This window comes from Ochotona curzoniae, unplaced genomic scaffold, assembly GCF_017591425.1.
Source record: "Ochotona curzoniae isolate NIBS_2020 unplaced genomic scaffold, NIBS_Ocur_1.0 contig_43, whole genome shotgun sequence".
Taxonomy (NCBI): domain Eukaryota; kingdom Metazoa; phylum Chordata; class Mammalia; order Lagomorpha; family Ochotonidae; genus Ochotona; species Ochotona curzoniae.
In genome coordinates, this window is record NW_024466218.1 from 8323598 (window position 1) to 8344819 (window position 21222).

The 21222-nt window shown below is 37.7% G+C and overlaps 1 protein-coding gene across 4 annotated transcripts in view; it reads right to left on the reverse strand.

Moving 5' to 3' along the window:
• Positions 1-21222, reverse strand: part of TRAPPC8 (trafficking protein particle complex subunit 8) — an 88649-nt gene that overhangs the window by 12226 nt on the left and 55201 nt on the right. For 3 of the 4 annotated variants that reach the window (XM_040984857.1, XM_040984855.1, XM_040984856.1), the window contains exons 15-24: positions 19067-19261; positions 18092-18219; positions 15426-15500; positions 15072-15198; positions 12112-12266; positions 6882-7324; positions 5500-5647; positions 4600-4696; positions 357-425; positions 208-266 (exon numbers count right to left, since the gene is read on the reverse strand). In XM_040984857.1, coding sequence (XP_040840791.1) covers positions 208-266; positions 357-425; positions 4600-4696; positions 5500-5647; positions 6882-7324; positions 12112-12266; positions 15072-15198; positions 15426-15500; positions 18092-18219; positions 19067-19261 — 1496 coding nt within the window. Of the gene's footprint in view, positions 1-207; positions 267-356; positions 426-4599; positions 4697-5499; positions 5648-6881; positions 7325-12111; positions 12267-15071; positions 15199-15425; positions 15501-18076; positions 18220-19066; positions 19262-21222 lie in introns of those variants that run through there. The other variant, XM_040984858.1, reaches the window with a different exon arrangement.

The following is a 21222-nucleotide window of genomic DNA, read 5'->3' on the forward strand; positions in this document are numbered from 1 at the left end:
TAATACTTTTGTCACATGATAGACTCAATGTTAATTTTAAATATTTGAAGGTTTTTAGGCGATGGAAGTAGTAGAATGCAAACTCAACAAAGATTAGAAGATATTCATCCTTTGGTTGAAGATTACAAAAGCTGCAGCTTTCCAAAAACAATCACAGTCCAGAACAACTTGGAAATAAATCAAGCACTACTGTGCTATCTTGCATACCTGTTCATTTCCAAAGATGATATCTGCAAAGGTATATTTTTCTGAGGACTCTGTATTATCTAAAAAACAGGGAAGAACAAACTAATGATATCATTGAAACAACATACAAAAAGATCAGTTAAGAAAGTGTGAAAGTAAAATCAATTTACCTTCTTTTTCCTTACATCTTATTGCTTTAAAGCAAAACTTTCCTTTCTCCCTACTGGCAAGTCTGGCATCTAGGAAGAAAAAAAAGAGGAGAATTTCAAAACCCTTTCTCAGTTTATGACCTGGTGAAATCTAACCCATTATTAATATTTCTTGGGTCATGCTGAAAAATAATTATAAATAATGCTTAATGAGAACCATTTCTGCTTTTAGCAATGAAATAGAGCTTACAACCTCTTAAAAAAGTTTTCTCAAGATACTTATATATGTTTGCACATGCATACATTCATGAGGATTCTTGAAAAAGTCACAAAAAAATGGAATGAAAAGATGTTGATTTGGGCACAAAAATTTCAAATTCATGGTATGCGGAGTCTTCAGAAAGCTCGTAAAAAACTGGATTATTAAAAATTGGCATGAATTCCAAAACTTTTTGCACCAAATAAACTTATCTTTAGCATTCATTTTTCCACAATTTTTAATAACCTTAGTGTCTGTGTGACATTCCTGATTCAAACGAAATTTGAAAGAAACTGGGAGGTGAAGCCCCAATGCCACCTCTCCAGCATTTCTTTTCTCTTTGGAGTTTTTAGAATAGGCATATCTTAGACCAATATTTTCATATGCATGTTCTTTGCCCCTGTGCATTTTACTACTGTTGCATTTTCCACACATTACATTTATCATTTTTAAAACTGCATGTAATTATATTTAAGTTCAGACACAAGTCTGAACTTCTGCACAATTTAAATTAAAGCTATACTAGAATCAAGATGGCGGAATAGGGTAAGGACGCGTTTAAATGGACAGAGAAACATTTAATCAGGATGAAGCAGAGAGGACATATTTCAGGAAATAGGAAAGGACAGAACAACAGCAAAGGGGTACCTGGAGACTGACAGACACAGGAAAGCAGCGGAGACAGCAGTGTGGTATTGCAGTGAATGATACTCCAGTGGTATTCAGTTAACGGGCGATCTGAACTCCACCAGCAGCCGGAACACCACCAGCAACCAGGTGGATAGGGACGTTCACTGGGAGCTTGGCAGGTGAACCCAGACAAAGAACTGTCCGTCTTGCTGGTCCATTTAACTTGACCAGGAGCAGAGACGGAGCAGCAGATCTCAGACGGGCAGTGCAAGAACAGGGTGGATTTCATAGCCCAATCAGCCCCCTAGAGCTGAATTGGGAGCCATTTTGCATAGGGAGGAAAGGGCAAGGGAAAGGATTGAGCATGCGCTGAGCTGGGGGTGAACTCATTTCTGACTCAGTGAACTGCATCAACGTGGCATTCTACTGGTTCCACCCGGGGCAGGTCTGGGTAGCCCTCATATTTGATGGCCAGCAGATCAAAGAACTGTAGTGGTGGTACATCAGGCGCCATTTTTACACTGTGGCAATTTAGGACTGCAGGAAACAACAGTGAACTGAGCATGTGCTGAACTTGCCAGAACTCAGAGATCACTGGATTGCACTGCTCCCGCAGGAAAGTAATACCAACTGTGGCATTGTACAGTCAAAATAGGTCTGTATGGCACCCAGACCTAATGTCCAACAGGTTCTGGCAAAATCAGCACCACCAACAACCTAGCTATACAGGACACCTGGTGTCTCCCTAATCCTGGGACCTGCTCCAACCAGAAGTGGGAGAAAGGTTGTACAGACAACGGTGCAGCCTCAGCACAGTATCACAGGAAGAGGAGATTGGTGAGGCTATGGAGACCACAGTAGAAATCTAACGTAAGAACCCAGACCTGCAACTCGCTGGAAGGAGTGGCACAATTGGCTGCAAGCAAAGAGTTGTGTGCCAACTGCAATAAGTAAAATCACATTGTAGACCTGACACAGCTTAGAAACCTGCCCCCCAAAAAACCAAGGAGAAGACTCTGCTAACCAGAAGTACAATGATCAAGAGCAAAAGAAGAGACAAAGGCACAATGAATATGACTAAAAACTCCCCTGCAAAGGAGCAAAACCCTATGCCAACCTCAGAGTTAACTGAGGAAGACATCGAGAAAATGGGGGACACAGAATTCAGAAAACTCATTTTAAAGATTCTAATCAACAATGAGAAGCACATACAAAAGTTCAAAGAATTTAAGGGCTATTTTACACAAGCAATAGCAGCCATAAAGCAAATCAAGGCTGATAATATCAGAAATTAAGAACACAGTAGAGCAAATTAAAAGTACAGTGGAGAGTCTCCAAAACAGAATGAAGCAAGCAGAAGAAAGAATCTCAGAATTGGAAGGTATTTCCTGTCATCAGGGGGAAGCAAACAAAAAGCTGGACACAGAGCTGGATCAGGCCAAAAAAGTATTCAAGAATTGAAAGACACTAGTAAGAGGCCAAATATAAGAGGTATGGGAGTCCCAGAGGTGCAGAAACAGAAACCGGTTTGATCAAATACAAACTTCACCAAGACACATGATCATCAAGCTCTCTTCAGTTGAACATGAGGTAAAGATTCTTAAATGTGCACATGAAAAAAATCAATTGACATATAAAGGAATTCCAATTAAACTCACAGGAGGTCTCTCACAGGAAACTCTACAGGCAAGAAGAGAATGGAGTGACATATTCCAGATTCTAAAAGAAAAAAAATTGGCAGCCTAGGATAACATATCCAGCAAAGCTTTCCTTTGTCTTTGGAAATGAAATAAAATTCTTCCACAGTCTAGAAAAGTTAAAAGAATTTGCCTCTTCCAAATCTGACCTACAAATGATATTTCAAGATGTTCTCTTGAAGAGAAGAGGAATAGTACCCAACAAAACCAAAGGCAAATGGGAAGAACATTCCAGTAAAAAGACAACAGAAGACTAAACCAATGAACAACCCCTTCCTAAAATGACAGGACCAAAGTACTATCCATACATATTATACTCTGAATGTAAATGGCTTAAGCTCAAACATCATAGATTAGTAGACTGGATTAAAAAAACAAAACCCATCTGTTTATTGTCTGTAGGAGACACTTCAACAAAGATCAGCACAAACTATATTGCATGGGTTTTGTTTTTTTTTTGTTGGTTTCATCTCTTCAAAACACTTATTTCTGATTAAATCATTCAATGACTCCTAGATCATGCAATGGCACCATTTTCTTCAAGAAGGTTCTTGATTTTCATTTTTTCAGCTGCATGTTAGTCATTCAGTAGCATGTTATTTAATCTCTTGGTGTTCTTAATTTCTTTTTTCTCCCTGATGTTGATTTTGTTTTGTGGCTTTTCATTTAAGGGGATGTATAGTAGCTGTGTAATGGAGACTGTTATATCTAGTAACATGTTATTTAACTTCATGGCACTGTAAATTTCTATTTTTCTTTCTATTGTTGATTTTGTATCATGACTTTTCATTTGAGGGGATGTACAGTAGCTGTGAAATGGAGACTAACATCCAGATATGACGATGCAGTGCAGCATGCATTTCTGCTTCCAGACAAAGATGGACTTACAATGAAACTGTTTACTATATCTTAACAAGAAGATGCTGGACTCTTTGCCATTGTCCATGCCCGCAATGATGGACATATGACTGTGTATGAAGAACTATATGTTAGTAATGATAGAGAGGAACTAGGTGGGGGGGAGGGAATTGGGGAGAGGATAAAGGAATATGGAACTGTACCATAAAATGATAATAATAATAAAATGTAAAAAAAGTGAAAAAAAAAGCTACACGAAATTTTTCTCTGTAAGTATACAATCTGTAAAAAAAAAAGTTCAGTGAATATATAAATCTTCTCATATTTTGAGTTAATTCCTTTGTTTAAATTCCAAAACTGAGGATTAACATGAGACTCAGGGTTTAAACATTTTTATGGCTTTGGAAATATATCACCCAATTCTTTTCCAATGAGAGCAAATACAGTTTTGCCAGCTACACCTAATCTTCCAATTGCTGCCTCCCAAGGTGTACATTAGCAGGGAGCAGGACCAGGAATCAAACCCAGACAAGTGATAATTGGACATGCATATCCCAAGTAGAGTCTGGACTGCTAGGCCAAATGCCCACCACAGAAAAACTGTATGTTGATCATAGAACTCACTGATTTCACAAATAAAGAAACAAAAGAAGAAATGTTCAAGGAAATAAAGATATGGGAAATACAGGATCAAGATACGTGATTCAATTTACAATCACATAAAACAATGAAAATACAATATACCAATGATCTTATGATACATGACACTAAAACCAAGCAATGATGTCAAATTGATTATGAAAGAGAAAAGGACACAAACCTTTGTTTTCAGAGAGATTTACAGATTTGTGTAATTTCCAGTGTTTGCTACTACTTGATACTTGTACTATATGGAATTCCTTAACACCTGCTTCACTCTGTAAAAATAAAGAGTTATACAGAATTTAAGAGCAGTAAATTAGAAAATTCCAATTAAAACAACATCGCTATCAAAGCTATATCAGTTAACCTAATAAGAAATTTAGATTTTGAAAAAAAAATAACAATACATATTTCGGGAAGTTTGGGTTATTTAAATCTCTCTCTAAACAATCTTGAAAGAGAGAAATCAACATTTTATGTAAGAAGCATTTTCCTCCTCATTTGAGGAGCCATCAAAGAGAAAAATGTGGTAGGGTAAGAAGGTTTGGAAAGAAATGCAACAGCAGACCCTGGGCCATTCCTGAGTCTACAGCTCAGTCTACACCTCCCACCTGGTACCAGAAACCCAAGTATTTGATCCATCACCTGCAATCACCCAGGGTGTGCAGTAATAGGAAGTCAGGATTGGGAAGGGAGCAAGGACAATATGAAATGTGGGCATCCCCAGTGGCCAATTAACTGCTGCACCAACTGCTGCTCCTGAAATCTCATTTAGATTGAATACTGCCATATGGAGCTATTTATTCTAACAATATGCCTAATACTACATAGAAATCTCATTTAGATTGAATTATTACTTTATGGAGCTATGTATCATAAGAATATGTCTACTACTATTACTATCTTAAAACTATAAGATTATTTTACTTGAAGAGAATCTGAAAAATAAAATTACAAAAAGTAATGGAGAATTAAGATGGTTTTACATTGTTTCAGCTTTATTCTCTTGGGAAGGAAAAAAAAAACCCACTGCTAAAAACAAAGGCAGCACTTCAGACATAATTAAAAACCAACTTACAGTATTGGTATTTTCCACATCCACAAAGACTAGCATATTGCCTCCACTGCCTTCTTCATCTTCAAGAGAATTACTTCTGCAGACAGTGGCTCGTACATTCAAAGATCGGCTGGTACAAATTACTGCAGTGTGTCTTAATATTCTGTGACTAAAAAAAGAAAAAAAAACAAATTTAATCTAAAACACTTCCCCTATTTTCTGATTCTCTAATTTCAAATAAAGATTTGAAAAAATGGATAAATCCAGCGAGTATTTGGCTTAGCAGTTAGCTACAGATTAGAATGCCAGCATACTGCTTAGCACAGCCTGAAATTTCTGAATCCCAGCTTGGATTCCCAAATACACCTTCCTAAAGATGCAGATCCTGGGAAGCAACAAGCTAACGTACTTGGTCTCCTGCCTCCTCTTGAGAAGAGATGGATTGACTTTCTGGTTCCTGACTTCAACCCAGCCCAGTGTCAGCAACTACAGCCATTCCGGGAGTGAACCAGTGGATGAGAGTGCTATCTTCCTCTCAAATTAAAAACAAAAACCATATAATAAGATAAAATGAGGCAGTAATCCAATTTTTGTTTTATTCCTTCTTGTCTACTTGAAGGGCAAATGTTCAGACACATCCACCACTCCTAGAATGCCCACAAGTTCTATTGCTTATGCCAAATTCGGAAAATGTTCACTCTCCTTGGAGGAAACTCACTTTACAGTTACCACAGGCCACTCAGCTTTCCCAGACTGGGTCAGAGGACTTCCCCTATCAAAGTTAAGAGAATTAACATTCATTGAATATCTAAAGTATATTCAGTACTGTAAAATAGTCTCTTATTATGGCCTCACAATAAGGTTTAGAAGATATTTTATTTGGATAATCTGTTAAATAAACTAACTGGAGGACAATTACTACTAATTCTCTGAAATTCACAACAATGCTATCACAAACTATTCTGCTGTACAACACACAGGCAACAGATCCCGAGAAAGGTAGATCCAGTTTCATCAGTGAGCAACCAGCATAACAACAATACTCTGCAAGTGTATACATTTTTTTTCATATATTCTCAGGGAAGGGAAAATGTAAGGGGAAAGCAAATGTATATTAATTTTCTTTAAAAAAGATTGAATATAAACAGCTTGTCTTTAGTTACACAAATGATATTGTTTTAATACATGGTTCATGTTAATGTCATTATCGCATAATGCCTTAGGTCATAATACTGCTACTTACAATTTATAGTTATATTTGGGACAACCAGATTTGTATAATTTGGAAAGAGCAACTTCTTACTACACAATGACATGCATTAGTAAATATTAGAATGTTTACTTGAAGATACATATATATACTGAACATAAAGGTTAAATCAAAACTGTTTTATGACACTTACCGTATTTTAGGCTGCCTCGCAACATTTTGATAGTAAAACAAAAAGTTAATTTCATGAACACCTTCCTCATCTGGCCCACGTAACCACATTGGCAGCTGGACTGAAGCTCCAGGCAGAAGAACGGCATTGGGAAGGGGAACAGGAATCACCTCTGGCTGGCTTCCTATGCCAGTGCCAAAGTCTACAGAAGAAGCTGATGAAATGAGTGCTGTGCACTCACAGGTAGAATCTGTCACAACAGTCTTGTAAGCGCTGCAGTTTTCAGAAGCGGAGGGACTTAGTGGTGTTAGAACAGCAGTATTACCACCGAAAGTGAAGAACTCTGGACGTTTAGACACAACCTTCAAGCCAGTCAGAGGGCATTTGCTGACATTGACAAACTCTACATATGCTTTTCGGATTTCTCCACAAAGAAGCCCTGTAGGAAAATGTATAAAGAACACCTGCATTGGAGGGAAAAAATATTATTATATTGTCTGTCAAAATTTCTGAACCTCTGATGACTAACATGTTAAGATACTACATTTCTTTACTGAAGTTTTACACAAATTTCATTCATTGTGCATATAGCATTAACAACTCCATTTCGGAAAAGATGAGACAAGGAGAAAAAATCTGGTACGTAGCTTTGAAATTGTGAATTGAAGGGGAAAATATCAATAATACAAGGCCTAACACTAAAACACACACTACTTTGTAGATTATAAACAAGAATTAAACATGTTCTATGAATACCTATCAGTCTTACAACCTTCATCAGTGTCAATTTAAGAGACTCACTATCAATTTTTGCACCATTACATTGAAAAGACACACCATGGCTGTTAAGGGAGAAGACTGTGCAGATTCATGACTCCAAAAGGATTTGAAAATCACAAAGAGCTCTAACCACTTTTGGCTTTTACCAAGTCATGTAAGGCCCAATTTTGACCCAAATCAGACTTTTAATAATCTTTCCCAGTTACTCCAAAATTCAGATACATCACACAAGAGACAATGATGTGTTTCGCCAAGGACTAGGAATAAATAAGAAATCTGGACTACAAAGGTTACTGAGTGGCATACTTAAAAGATCCCTGAAGGGGCTGGCAATGTGGTAACAATTAAGCTGCTACCTGAAATATCAACGTCCCATCTGAGTACAAGTTTGAGTTCAAACTGCTCCATTTCCAATCCAGCTGCCTACCAACATGCCTCAGCAGAACATGGCCCAAGTTTTTGGGCCCCTGCCATGCACAGGGACACCTGAATCAAGCTCCATTCTCCTGCAGGTCAACAACTCAAGAGTTAGTACATAAGGCGCCATTTTTACACTGTGGCAATTTAGGACTGCAGGAAACAACAGTGAACTGAGCATGTGCTGAACTTGCCAGAACTCAGAGATCACTGGATTGCACTGCTCCCGCAGGAAAGTAATACCAACTGTGGCATTGTACAGTCAAAATAGGTCTGTATGGCACCCAGACCTAATGTCCAACAGGTTCTGGCAAAATCAGCACCACCAACAACCTAGCTATACAGGACACCTGGTGTCTCCCTAATCCTGGGACCTGCTCCAACCAGAAGTGGGAGAAAGGTTGTACAGACAACGGTGCAGCCTCAGCACAGTATCACAGGAGGTGGAGATTGGTGAGGCTATGGAGACCACAGTAGAAATCTAACGTAAGAACCCAGACCTGCAACTCGCCGGGAGGAGTGGCACAATTGGCTGCAAGCAAAGAGTTGTGTGCCAACTGCAATAAGTAAAATCACATTGTAGACCTGGGGGTGACACAGCTTAGAAACCTGCCCCCCAAAAAACCAAGGAGAAGACTCTGCTAACCAGAAGTACAATGATCAAGAGCAAAAGAAGAGACAAAGGCACAATGAATATGACTAAAAACTCCCCTGCAAAGGAGCAAAACCCTATGCCAACCTCAGAGTTAACTGAGGAAGACATCGAGAAAATGGGGGACACAGAATTCAGAAAACTCATTTTAAAGATTCTAATCAACAATGAGAAGCACATACAAAAGTTCAAAGAATTTAAGGGCTATTTTACACAAGCAATAGCAGCCATAAAGCAAATCAAGGCTGATAATATCAGAAATTAAGAACACAGTAGAGCAAATTAAAAGTACAGTGGAGAGTCTCCAAAACAGAATGAAGCAAGCAGAAGAATCTCAGAATTGGAAGGTATTTCCTGTCATCAGGGGGAAGCAAACAAAAAGCTGGACACAGAGCTGGATCAGGCCAAAAAAGTATTCAAGAATTAAAAGACACTAGTAAGAGGCCAAATATAAGAGGTATGGGAGTCCCAGAGGTGCAGAAACAGAAACTGGTTTTACAAATATATTGAATGAAATAATAAAGGAAAATTTCCCTAATCCAGAGAAAGAATTGGGAAACAAGATCCAGGAAGGGCACAGAACTCCCAACAGGCTTGATCAAAAGCAATCTTCACCAAGACACATGATCATCAAGCTCTCTTCAGTTGAACATGAGGTAAAGATTCTTAAATGTGCACATGAAAAAAATCAATTGACATATAAAGGTATGCCAATTAAACTCACAGGAGGTCTCTCATAGGAAACTTTACAGGCAAGAAGAGAATGGAGTGACATATTCCAGAGTCTTAAAAGAAAAATTGCATGAACTAGAAATCTGGGAGCTGGAGCCAGAATTATGGTGTTGCAGGTGAAAATGCTGCCTACGATTCCAGCACCATATTTCAGTGCCAGTTCACGTCTAGCTCCCTGCATATGGGCCTAGGAAAAACAGGAAAATGTCCAAGTGCTTAGGCCTCTGCACGCATATGGGAGAACTGTACCAAGCCCCTAGGTTTCTGGCATCAGCTGGCTCAGTCCCCAGCTGTTGTGGCCATGTGGGGTATGAACCAGCAGTTTCAGTATTTCTTTCTGCAAATCTTTCAAATAACTAAAGAAATGTTAACCAAAAAGTAAAAAAGTCCTGGTGCCTGAGTTGTGATGCAGCACATTAAGCCATCACCCATAGAGTGATTTCTTGAGGTGAGGTCGGATTAAAATTTTAGCTGCCACTTCCAATACAGCTCCCTGCTAATGATCCAGAGAAAACCCTGGAAGACCCCAAGTACCTGGGCCCCTGCTACCTACAAGGGAAACTTCGGAGGAGTTCAGTCTCAGGGCTTAGTCCTAGCCGAGCACTGGCCCCTGAAACCATTTAAAAAATAACTAGTGGATGGACTAACTCATTCTATATAAATAACACTACGTATAACTTTGCCTTTAAAATCAACAACATAAATATCTTTTTAAATATCTCTACATAGAAATTTACAATACCATGAAGTTAAATAACACATTACTAGATATAACAGTCTCCATTACACAGCTATTAATACATCCCCTTAAATGAAAAGCCACAAAACAAAATCAACATCAGGAAGAAAAAAAGAGATTAACAACGTCAAGAAGTTAAATAACATATCTTTCTTTCTATTGTTGATTTTGTATCATGACTTTTCATTTGAGGGGATGTACAGTAGCTGTGAAATGGAGACTAACATAACCAGATGTGAGGATACAATGCAGTATGTATTTCTACTTCCAGACAAAGATGGACTTACAATGAAACTGTTTACTATATCTGAACACAAGGATGCTGGACTCTTTGCCATTGTCCATGCCCGCAATGACGGACATATGACTGTGTATGAAGAACTATACGTTAGTAATGACATATAAGAAATAGGTGTGGGGGGTGGGAATTGGGACTGGGATAAGGAAAATACCAGGGATCTATGGAACTGTATCATAAAAATAAATAAATAAATCCTGGTTCATACAAAAAAAAAATCTTTACACAGAGATACCAAATCAAGGATGACACTGTGGTGCAAACAGTTAAGCTGCCACTTGCAATGCTGGCATCTCCTAGTGGTACTGGTTCAAGTCCCAGCTGCTCCACTTCTAATCCAGTTCCCTGCTAATGTGCCTGGCAATGCAGCAGACAGACACCTGAAGCCATGTACAAGACCCAGATGAAGCTCCTGGATTCTTGCTGTTCTAGACTTTTGAGGAATGAACCAAAAAATGGAAGATCAATCTTTAGTCTCTCTCTCCTTCTCTTCCTTCTCTTTCTCATTGTAACTCTACCTTTCAAAAAAAATTTTTTAGAAAAGTAAAAAAAAATTAAAAAAAACACATACACACAAAAGCTACAAAGAGTCTATTTAAAAAAAGAGAGACACTAAGCCAGTCACAATAAGTACAAAACTCATGTATCAGGAAGTGTCACTCAGGTCCTTCTCTAACTCGTTTATCTGCCCTGTAAGAACACTTTACACACAGAATTCAGCAGGGCACAATGTGTATAGCTCAATAATATCTTTTGCTCAACAAATACACACCACCTATTTTATTGACGGAACTGTCCTGCAAGTATAATTATAGGTTGTTAAAATCATCCAATAGGTAAAAAAGGAAATAGTACCCAATTCTTAGAGTTTTAACAGGCAAGCATATGAACATACATAGGGAGAATATCATATGGAGAAAAAAATAAAGAATTTTCAATTAACTATCAAAAATGATAAAAACGGGCCTAGTGTGGTACCCTAGTGGCTAAAGTCCAAGTCCTCCCCCATATTGGCCGCCAGTTCCAATCCCAGCGGCCTCACTTCCCATCCAGCTCCCTGCTTGTGGCCTGGGAAAGCAGTCAAGGACAGCTCAAAGCCTTGGGACCCTGCACCATGTGGGAGACCGGAAGAAGCTTCAGTCTCGTAGTGTGGGATCGGCGCAGCAGCAGCCGTTGCAGCCGCCTGGGGAGTGAATCGATGGATAAAAGATCTTCCTCTCTTGTCTCTCCTCTGTATATCTGACTTTCCAATAAAAACAAATGAATCTTTAAAAAAAAAAGAAAAGAAAAGAAAAAAGAAAGAAAGTAATGGGGTGGGACCAATGTAAGAACTCATATACTTAGATAATGCTTAATTTTATAAGCATTTACACATTTTGAAAAATTATAATAAAATGAAATGCTGATTTTAATATTAACCACCATTTCTGACTTCCATTAATATATTCAGAGTTAAACTTTAGAATGCCTATAACATAATGCAAACTGTTATGACTGTCTCATTTTTCTGAGTTTCTATTAAACACTAGTTAAAAAAAATATGGTCCAATATAATATGAACAGCCTTAAACTCTAATATTAACTGATTCAAAATACCATATTTAAGTCCATGAAACTTTAAAAGTCAAAATACCTCCAACAGTGGCATTTCTTCAGTGATTATGGGATCTAGACGTCGGTCAGGGCCATATTTAATAGACGTTTTTTCTTCTTTTGTGTTGTTAAGTCGAGGGCCTTGAATTTCTAAGTCCTGTCTCCCTCGGACTGACATACTCAAGGAATATTTTCCTAAAATGAAAAACAACCAATGCCCTAAAGTAACCTGATACTTTAACAGACAACAATTTAGCTTAAATATATAAACTCTGCTTTACCAAATTTCTGGGGAAAATCTAGACAAATACTAGTAAGAATAAACAAAAACTTCAGTGATAATAACTCCATGTTTATTTTAGTTGCAGAGAGACTACACACCACTAAGTAGGAAATCTTTTGAAACCTGTATCTAATCATAATGCAGACTAATGAGACCTGAAAAAGCCACTATCTGGATACAGACCAGAAGAGATACATTTTTTCAAAGGAAAAAAAAACTCAAACTACTAAATAGGTAAACTTTCCATTTTTACTCACATTGACATATATACACAAGTGTGAATTATGTTTGGATTACAAATAACTACATCCTCTAAAGAGACTCAACAAAGAACATTTACTCTTTTAGGTAGTTGTCTCCAGATTAAGCTTATTTAATGCATATGATATTTTCCCCAAAGGCTTCCACTCAGTGCTTATGCACGTGAATAGTTAGCACATGCGACTATCTTTCCAGAAAAACAACTCACAATCTTTGATGTGAAGGTCACAGTGAAGGTTAAAGATGATACAATAAAACACTTCCTCAACCTCAACTGACCAAAATTCCTAGTAGCATTCTACATAATAATGAATTACCACCCCCCACCCCCAAAAAAACCCACAAAAACTCTGCATATGATTGATTTTCAGTTAATTCAGGGTCTTCTTACACTAATATAATGCAGTAACATACAAGCCATAACATTCATGCACAATTAACTGCTTTCTATCGACAACCTTAATTCCACAGTACTAGATGGATGATTTAGTTAAATATAAATAAATAAACCAAGAGCATCAGAATGCTTAGCAGAGTGCACGTGTGTGTATACACAGGTTCTATATCAGAGTGGCCAGGACTGAGTCCCACCTCCACTTCCCACTCAACCTCCTGCTAATATATCCAGGAGGCAGCAGCTGAGGGTCCAAGACTTGGGTTTCTGACGCTCTGTGGGAGATCCAGGGATGCAACTCCTGGCTCCTGGGCACCAGGCCGTAGGCATTTGGAGAGTGAAACAGCAGATTCAACAGCGATCTCTATGGCTCTCTCCCATATCTCCCTCTCACCTCCCAGATCATCTGTCTCTAAGCCTTTCAAATACATAAAAGAAGTTCTTAATATGCATTTATTCTTCTTTTAAAATATACCTTTATAAATAAATCATCTCTGGGATTCATCAACTAAGTAATAAAAATATACTAGTATAATGCAAATTACCACACTCAGTAGAATTTTTGTTTATAATTTTTTTCATTCTTATACATTCATTTCACTTTAAAACAGTTTATCCTATGAATACAACTAGAAACATTCAATTAAAGATCCACCAATACATTTTTCAACTATTCTAGAAAACAGGTCAACATAAGCAATCAGCTTCTGTTGCTCATTTCATGTCTGTCAACGACTAGTCAGTTACCTTAACATGCTACAAAATAAGACCCATCTAATAAAATGAAAGACTGAAAATAGTTGGTTACGTTTAAACTCCCTCCCTGGCATCTGGTCAACCTATGCTGAAATAACTACATATAGCAAATACAAGGAAATATTTGATCTGAAAGGTTCTCTTGAATATTTTTTTTTAAATACACTTTGTTAAATACATGAATAAATCTTTTATTTTATAATTTCAGAGATGTGTAAAACATTCCATCTAGAGCATCAAGATTATCGGCATCAGACGAAATCCCTACAGTATTTACATATTTGAAAATGGAAATGAAAGTGTCTAGCATTCAATGATATGGGAAACACTGATCTTAAGTTTACTGCATGAAAACAGCAAAGAAATAAAATATGTACAAGACTTATTATTTTGGCAGTAGACATCTCAACTGATGGCTAGAATTTATTAAATTTGGACCACTAACCTTACAGAAAATACCAAAAGTATATATCTGAAGGAAATAAAGTTGTTTATTTTTACAGCTATGGTAAAGGTTAAAATAATCTCAGTTGGGCTGGCCTTGTGGCATAGTGGGTACAGCTGCAGCCTGGAGGCCAGCTACACACCATAGCACATAAGCCTCCATTTGCGGAGCCTGTTCTAGTCCTGGCTGTTCCACTTGGAATCCAGCTCCTTGCTCATCTGCCTGGGAGAATGGTGCCAGACAGCCAAAGACCTTGGGTCCCTGTGACTACCTGGGACATCTGAAGGAAACTTTAGGCTCCAGTCATTGAATCAACCCAGCTCTGACCACTGTTACCATTTGGGGAGTGAACCAACAGAAAGAGGATCTCTCTCTCACTTCTTCTCCCTCTCTCTAAGTAAATTTACCTTTCAAATTAGATAAATAAATCTTGAGAAAAAAAAAGAAAGAAAGAAAGAGAAAGAAAAGAAAAACGGCTGCAGCCTGCAAATGCCAGAATTCCAAATGGGCACCACTCCATGATCTAGCTGTTTCACTTCTGGTCCAGCTCCCTGTTAGTGAAAGTGCGTGGGTTCCTCTTATCCACATGGGAGACCTAGAAGAAGCTCCTGGCTGCTAACTCTGGCCTGGGCCATCCTTGGCCGTTGTGGCCACCTGAAGAATGAACCAGCAGATGGAAGCATCTTTCTCACTCTATGTAGCTCTGATTTTCAAATAAATAAGTGAATCATTTTACAAAATCTAATTATCTTGTGACATAATGCCTTTACCTAGATTCATTTAAATCTATTTTGTCATTTAACTCTCAGAAAGTAATTCAAGTATTAATTCTCTAATTTTATAGCAATGCTACAGCATTACCTGTGTGACATCCAGGAAGAGCAGCAGTGCCATCTACTGCCAGGGAGCCCTGAATAGTGCCAAGATTATAAACAATTCCCAGAATATGCAGCTCCCCTATGTGATGGGGAAAGAGCTTTAATCTTGCCTGTGGAGACAGTTAAAGTCACCCTTATTATGATTTTATATATCTTCAATAGCATTACATGCAAATTCTGTAATGTTATAGAAATACAAACATTCTGAAATGTCAATTTTTCATGATGAAAAGCATCTTTCTCAATAGAAAATCTCTAAAAGATCTTCATAAAGTAAAGCAAAACTTTAACTTTTTGGTTTTCAACAGGATATAAGATAGAATGATTAAGCAATTACCACTTTAGATTCTTCACAATTAATTAAAAATTCTGAAATAACTTCAGTTTCAATAATTTCAGGATAACTTGTAACCTGAAAAACAAATAAGTTTTTTTTTAATAAAATACATATTCTAGTAATAAAATATCAGATTACTAATACTCCTATATATCAATACTTACTTACAAAGAATAACATTAACAATGAAACTTAGCATTTATTAGATTGTTACTATACCTAGAGAAAAGCCATACTGTGGTATGCATTTGATATGCTTCTATTTTGTTCAGCCAAACTCAGCTAAGAAGTGATCTGTTCAAAGATACAGCCACACAGAATACAAGACCCCCAAGAAAAAGTTCAGCTGCTTAAAGCCAGCAATTCAAAAGAAAAAAGAAAGAAAAAATCACTTAATTTAATCTTTATTGTAACCAAATTTCTCTACATTTCATCCCAACCACGCTCTTGTTTTGCAATTTGGTAAATTTACACAGAGTAAAGATGACAGCAGCTTAGATGTGATGTAGAACAGATAGGGGGATAATAAACACAGTGAAAGGAGAAAGGCCTGTTTCCTCCAACCAGTGCTATTTATAAAGCACTACAATCTCTGGTTAAGTCATAAAGTAGATTCACAGGCAATTGCAGAAGGTAAAACTCTTCAAAAACACTATTTTTTACCACGAAATTAGTCACTTGACACAAGAAATAAAAATCAAATCTCCTGGGCCCGGTGCGGTGGCGCAAGTGGTTAAAGGTCCTCGCCTTGCACGCCCGGAATCCCATATGGGCGCCGGTTCTAATCCCGGCAGCCCCACTTCCCTTCCAGCTCCCTGCCTGTGGCCTGGGAAAGCAATCAAGGACAGCCCAAAGCTTTGGGAACCTGCACCCATGTGGGAGACCCAGAAGAAGTTCCTGGATCCTGGCTTCAGATCGGCGTAGTATCGACCCGTTGCGCTCACTTGGGGAGTGAATCATCGGATGGAAGATCTTCCTCTCTGTCTCTCCTCTCTGTACATCTGCCTTTCCAATAACAAAATAATAAAAATAAATCTTTAAAAAAAAAAATCAAATCTCCTTAAACTCCAGTTCAGCACCTTAGTCCATCACCACTAGAAGTTTTATAAAAGAAAATTTGAAGTTTACAGGAAGATTACATTTATACTAAAGAAATTTCATAAAATTACACAAAAAATTTCACTGTGTAGTATGAAACCTCCTCTAAAATACTCAAGTTTGCTAGGAATCAATGAAATGCATGGGTCAGCATTGTATCATACAGGTTAGGTAGCTGGTTTCCCATATGTGTGCTGGTTCAAGCACTGGCTGCTCCACTTCCGATCCAGCTCTCTGGTAATGCACCTGGGAAAGCAGCATGGAAGGACAAGTGCTTTGGCACCTGCACCCACTTGGGACTAGATGAAGTCGTTGGCTCCTGAATCTTGGCTTCAGCCTGGCCCAGTTCTGGCCATTCCAATCATTTGTGGAATGAACCAGCAAGCTCTCTCCCTCGCTAACTCTGCCTTTCATATAAATGAAACTCTTTACAAAATGAAATAGGGGCCCGGCGCCGTGGCCTAGCAGCTAAAGTCCTTGCCTTGAACCCACCGGGAGCCCATATGTGCACCAGTTCTAATCCTGGCAGCTCCACTTCCCATTCAGCTCCCTGCTTGTGGACTAGGAAAGCAGTTGAGGACAGCCCAAAGCCTTGGGACTCTGCACCCATGTGGGAGCCAAGGAGGAAGTTCCTGGCTCCTGGCTCTGGATCGGCAAAGCACCGGCAGTTCCACGCACTTGGGAAATGAATCATCAGACGGAAGATCTTCCTCTCTAGCTCTCCTCTTCTCTGTATATCTGATTTTGTAATAAAAATAAATAAATCTTTTAAAAAAAGAAATCGAAATAGAAAATAAGACAAAGGTGGTTTTACTGACCAAATTCAACAAAGCTTTTATAAATAATAATGCTTCTTGTTACAAAGATAATCAACACCACATGCTGCTGGTGAGAAGCTTGCTCATCTTAGTGTGTGTGACATCCGTGTCAAAATACCTACTTCCTAGGGTTTTCTAATTTCATGTCTCAAAATATTCCCTTCAGAAATAATCTGAAGGCTATCTACCACAGTACCGTGACAGTAAACAAACTAAACCTTCTAAAACAACTACCAATGACCTCAGAATAGCTTAGGAATCATCCAAATGATGGACCACTAAAAATGAAATGCTGAGAAATTTTATTCAGAAAATACATAAAACTCAATGTAAAAAGCAACATATATAATATGAAAGAATATAAAATATAAGAGTGTAAACAAGAAGTTAAAAGGTAACTAATTTATTGTGAAAATGTTTAAATATATGCACAGACCTTTTATAATACATGGTCTCCGTGAACTTTCTGGAAAGCCCCCCAATAAATGAGGGAAAACCTTATAAATGTCAATGATCAGAAAGACAAAGAGTAAATGTTATACACATTACTTCTAAATGTTGGGAAAACAATTTCATACCATATGCTTTTCTATCTTCTCAATTTTCAACAATGCACAATTTTTAAAAACAAAAATAAGCCAAAAATAGGAATTAATTACAGCTCACTGGATGATAGAACTTGAAATGGTACAATAGCATCTCAGACTATAACTGAAACATGCTTATTACAAATACCTTTTAATAACTTACTATTTCTTTAACTTCCTTATCCTTTCCACTTAAATCTTTGGGATGAAACTTCCAGAGTAACGACAAATCAGTCAACAAAAGTGGAACCTTCAAAGGATTTCTAAAAGCCACTTCCACTGTAATTGGTTCTATAAAATAAAGACCTAAATTAGTAACTTTAATAAACCTCACATCTCACCCTAAGCTTTGATTCTCTAAACAAACTTTGCTTTGACAGTTTTGTGTTCTGCATAGACTACCTTTTACTAGCTCGTAAAATGTTCATTTACCCAGGATTTCATTTTAAAATCACTTTCTCTGCATCTCCCCAATTTCTTCCTACTAAAGAATGTTGTTCCTTCATGTATATTCGAACATCATATTGACTATGCAAATACATGACTCACAGTGTAGTTATACCCTAATAAATCTACAAATTGAAAATACCCTCAGTCGGTATTTACCTTCAGTATGCCTAAAATACCAAACATTATTGCTTACTGCAGGCTGCCTTAGGCAGACACACACAAAATGACTGTTTTGTATTGCTAGTCTAGGGAAAAAAACAAACTAAAGCAGTTTCTACTGATATGTACTTTTCTTTTTCCTTTAGGTATGACTGCATTGTTCCACATATCTAGAACTGGAACTTTCTGCAAACTACCACCAATGAATACTTCATAAAGCGAGTCAGAGAGCTGAAAAAAACATAGCTGCCACAACATTTGTATTTCTTCACTCCAATGTCAAGGGTATATAACAGCCCAGTTTTCCCATTAAATGTTGCTTTCCTCTTTGTAATGAAGGCGTATGACTGGGACAAGGGATTCTATGGTTGCAATAGCTTCCCCACCGTTTGGCGTTCTAAATGCAGCTCAGTAAATCACACACTTCTAATTTACCTCTACATTACAGCCTCTAGCAGATGGTATACACTGGAAATTAAATTAAACAGGCCCATAATTTTTAAAAAAATCAAAAACGCAATTATATCACCTTCAACAACAGCAAGTGGAAATCTTGAATTATCTGAAAAGCTGTTCAAACAATATTGTGTGGGATGGAAATTGGAGGGAATTACTCCTTTGTTAACCACAGCCACAACTTGCTCCTCAAGTTCCTGCCACTGCTGAGAGGATTCAGAGTCATATTCTTGATCAAGACTTACATGAGTAGCTGCTTGCTTTTCACCTAAGAAAACAAGTATCATCATTAAATACACATTTGATAATATCTGCACTTTAAATAAAAATACTTTTAAAAAAACTGAAGTTGCCAATTCATATACACATTTTTTTCCAATTGTTTTTTTCCTTCTATTTCCAATTCTATGAGTGAAAATGAAGTTTGCATCAACCCTAGCCAAGCTGCAGCTTAGTTTAGAATATTGGTGTTTTTTCTCCTTAATTTTGAGAAAATGTATTTTCTCTAGCTTCACAAATAATTTTTTATAAATTATTTTAAATATTTACAGAAAAGGCATGAGGAATGACAGAAGAAATAGCATATTGAGCTTTTTAAAATGCCAACTTTTAAAAAAGATTTTTAAATTTGATAAGCAGAATGACAGGAATGAAGAGGAAGAGAGAGAGAGCCTTCTGCTTCCAAATGGCAGTCAACTGTTAGGGGCTGGGCACGATGAAACCAGGAGCTTGAACTTCATCTTAGTGACCCAAGGAGATGTAAGGGACAGCGCATTCGGACTATGGTCCATGGCCTTCCCTAGGACATTAGCAAGCAGCTGCTAGATTAAAGGGGGGCAGCTAGGACTCAAAACAGTGCCCTAAGGGATGCTGACATTACAGGCAGTATAACTGGCATCACGCTGGCCTCCCAAAGACCAGCTTCTGTCATGTTGTCCTGACGATGTTTTCACAAATGGAGGTTACAGAGCTGATGTTCTCTGCAACTCTCACCAATGCCTTTACTCTTCCCCACCTCAACAGCATCACTTCTGCCAGAGCTTTTCTGAAACTAAAGTGAATCATTTTCATTCATGCTATTTTTATCATACTTGAATAGTACATACACAATGCATGAAAATTAGCTTAAATGTTTGAAATTCACACTGTAATTGAGTATTTTTCACTTAACACTATGCTATGGCAATTATCCATAATGAAACAATTAGAAAATTATCCTGCAGCATGAATCATTATACGAATCAAAATCTGTCAATTCACTATCAGAAATTTTGTATTTTTTATATTAAGAAACATTCTGCTATACACACCATGACTTTTAGAAAGCAAATTTACCTCTCAAAAATTACAGTTTATCTCAACACAGATCAAGGGTCTTAACATATTTATAATTCTAACTCCACAGTACCATTCTAGGGCTCGTGCCTAAAGGAAAATCGTATTAGAAAAAAATCCTTAAAATAGCTAAATGCTCTCTGCCTCTGTATAGATTTGAAAATTTACACAATAAAACATTACTCATGATACAGAAAGATTTTGAAAGAATGTCATTTCACATATGATTTTACGTAAGCAAAATGATGGAGGGGAGAGATGTCCCCTTGAGACGCTCATATCCCACAGCAGTGACTGGATTCCAGCCCCAGCTCTGCTCCATTTCCAACTGCCCACTAATGTACACTATGGGAGGTCACTGCGACAGTTACAAGGCCCTGGGCTCCTGCCACTCACACGGAAGAACCTGAGCCTGCACCAGTGTCCAGCTGTTGTAGGCATCTAGGACACAAGCCAATGTAAAGCAACAGATGGGAGATCACTATCTTCTGTTGCTTTCTTTCAGACTGTCTTCCACAGTAAATTTTGAAACAACAGAAACAGTCTAATAGTGGACAGCGTGATGGTTCAATTAGCTACTCCTCTGCTTGCAAGTGCACGCAAAGGAGACCTGGAAGAGGCTCCTGGCTCCCGGCTTCAAATCAGCTCAGCGATGGTTCTTGTGACCATTTGCAGAATAAGCCAGAGCGTGAAAATCTGTTTCTCTGACTTTCAAATAAAAATAAAGAAATCTCAAAAAAAAAGGAAGCAATCTATTAAAGTAAGGAATGTTAAATTATAAGTATCTAATGGTGTATCATGAAAAAAGCTGATATAATTACAACTGTTTCCAATGTTTTTGTGAAGGAAGAACCACCAAAGAGTAGCTACCTTAAACTAGCAGGACAATCCATG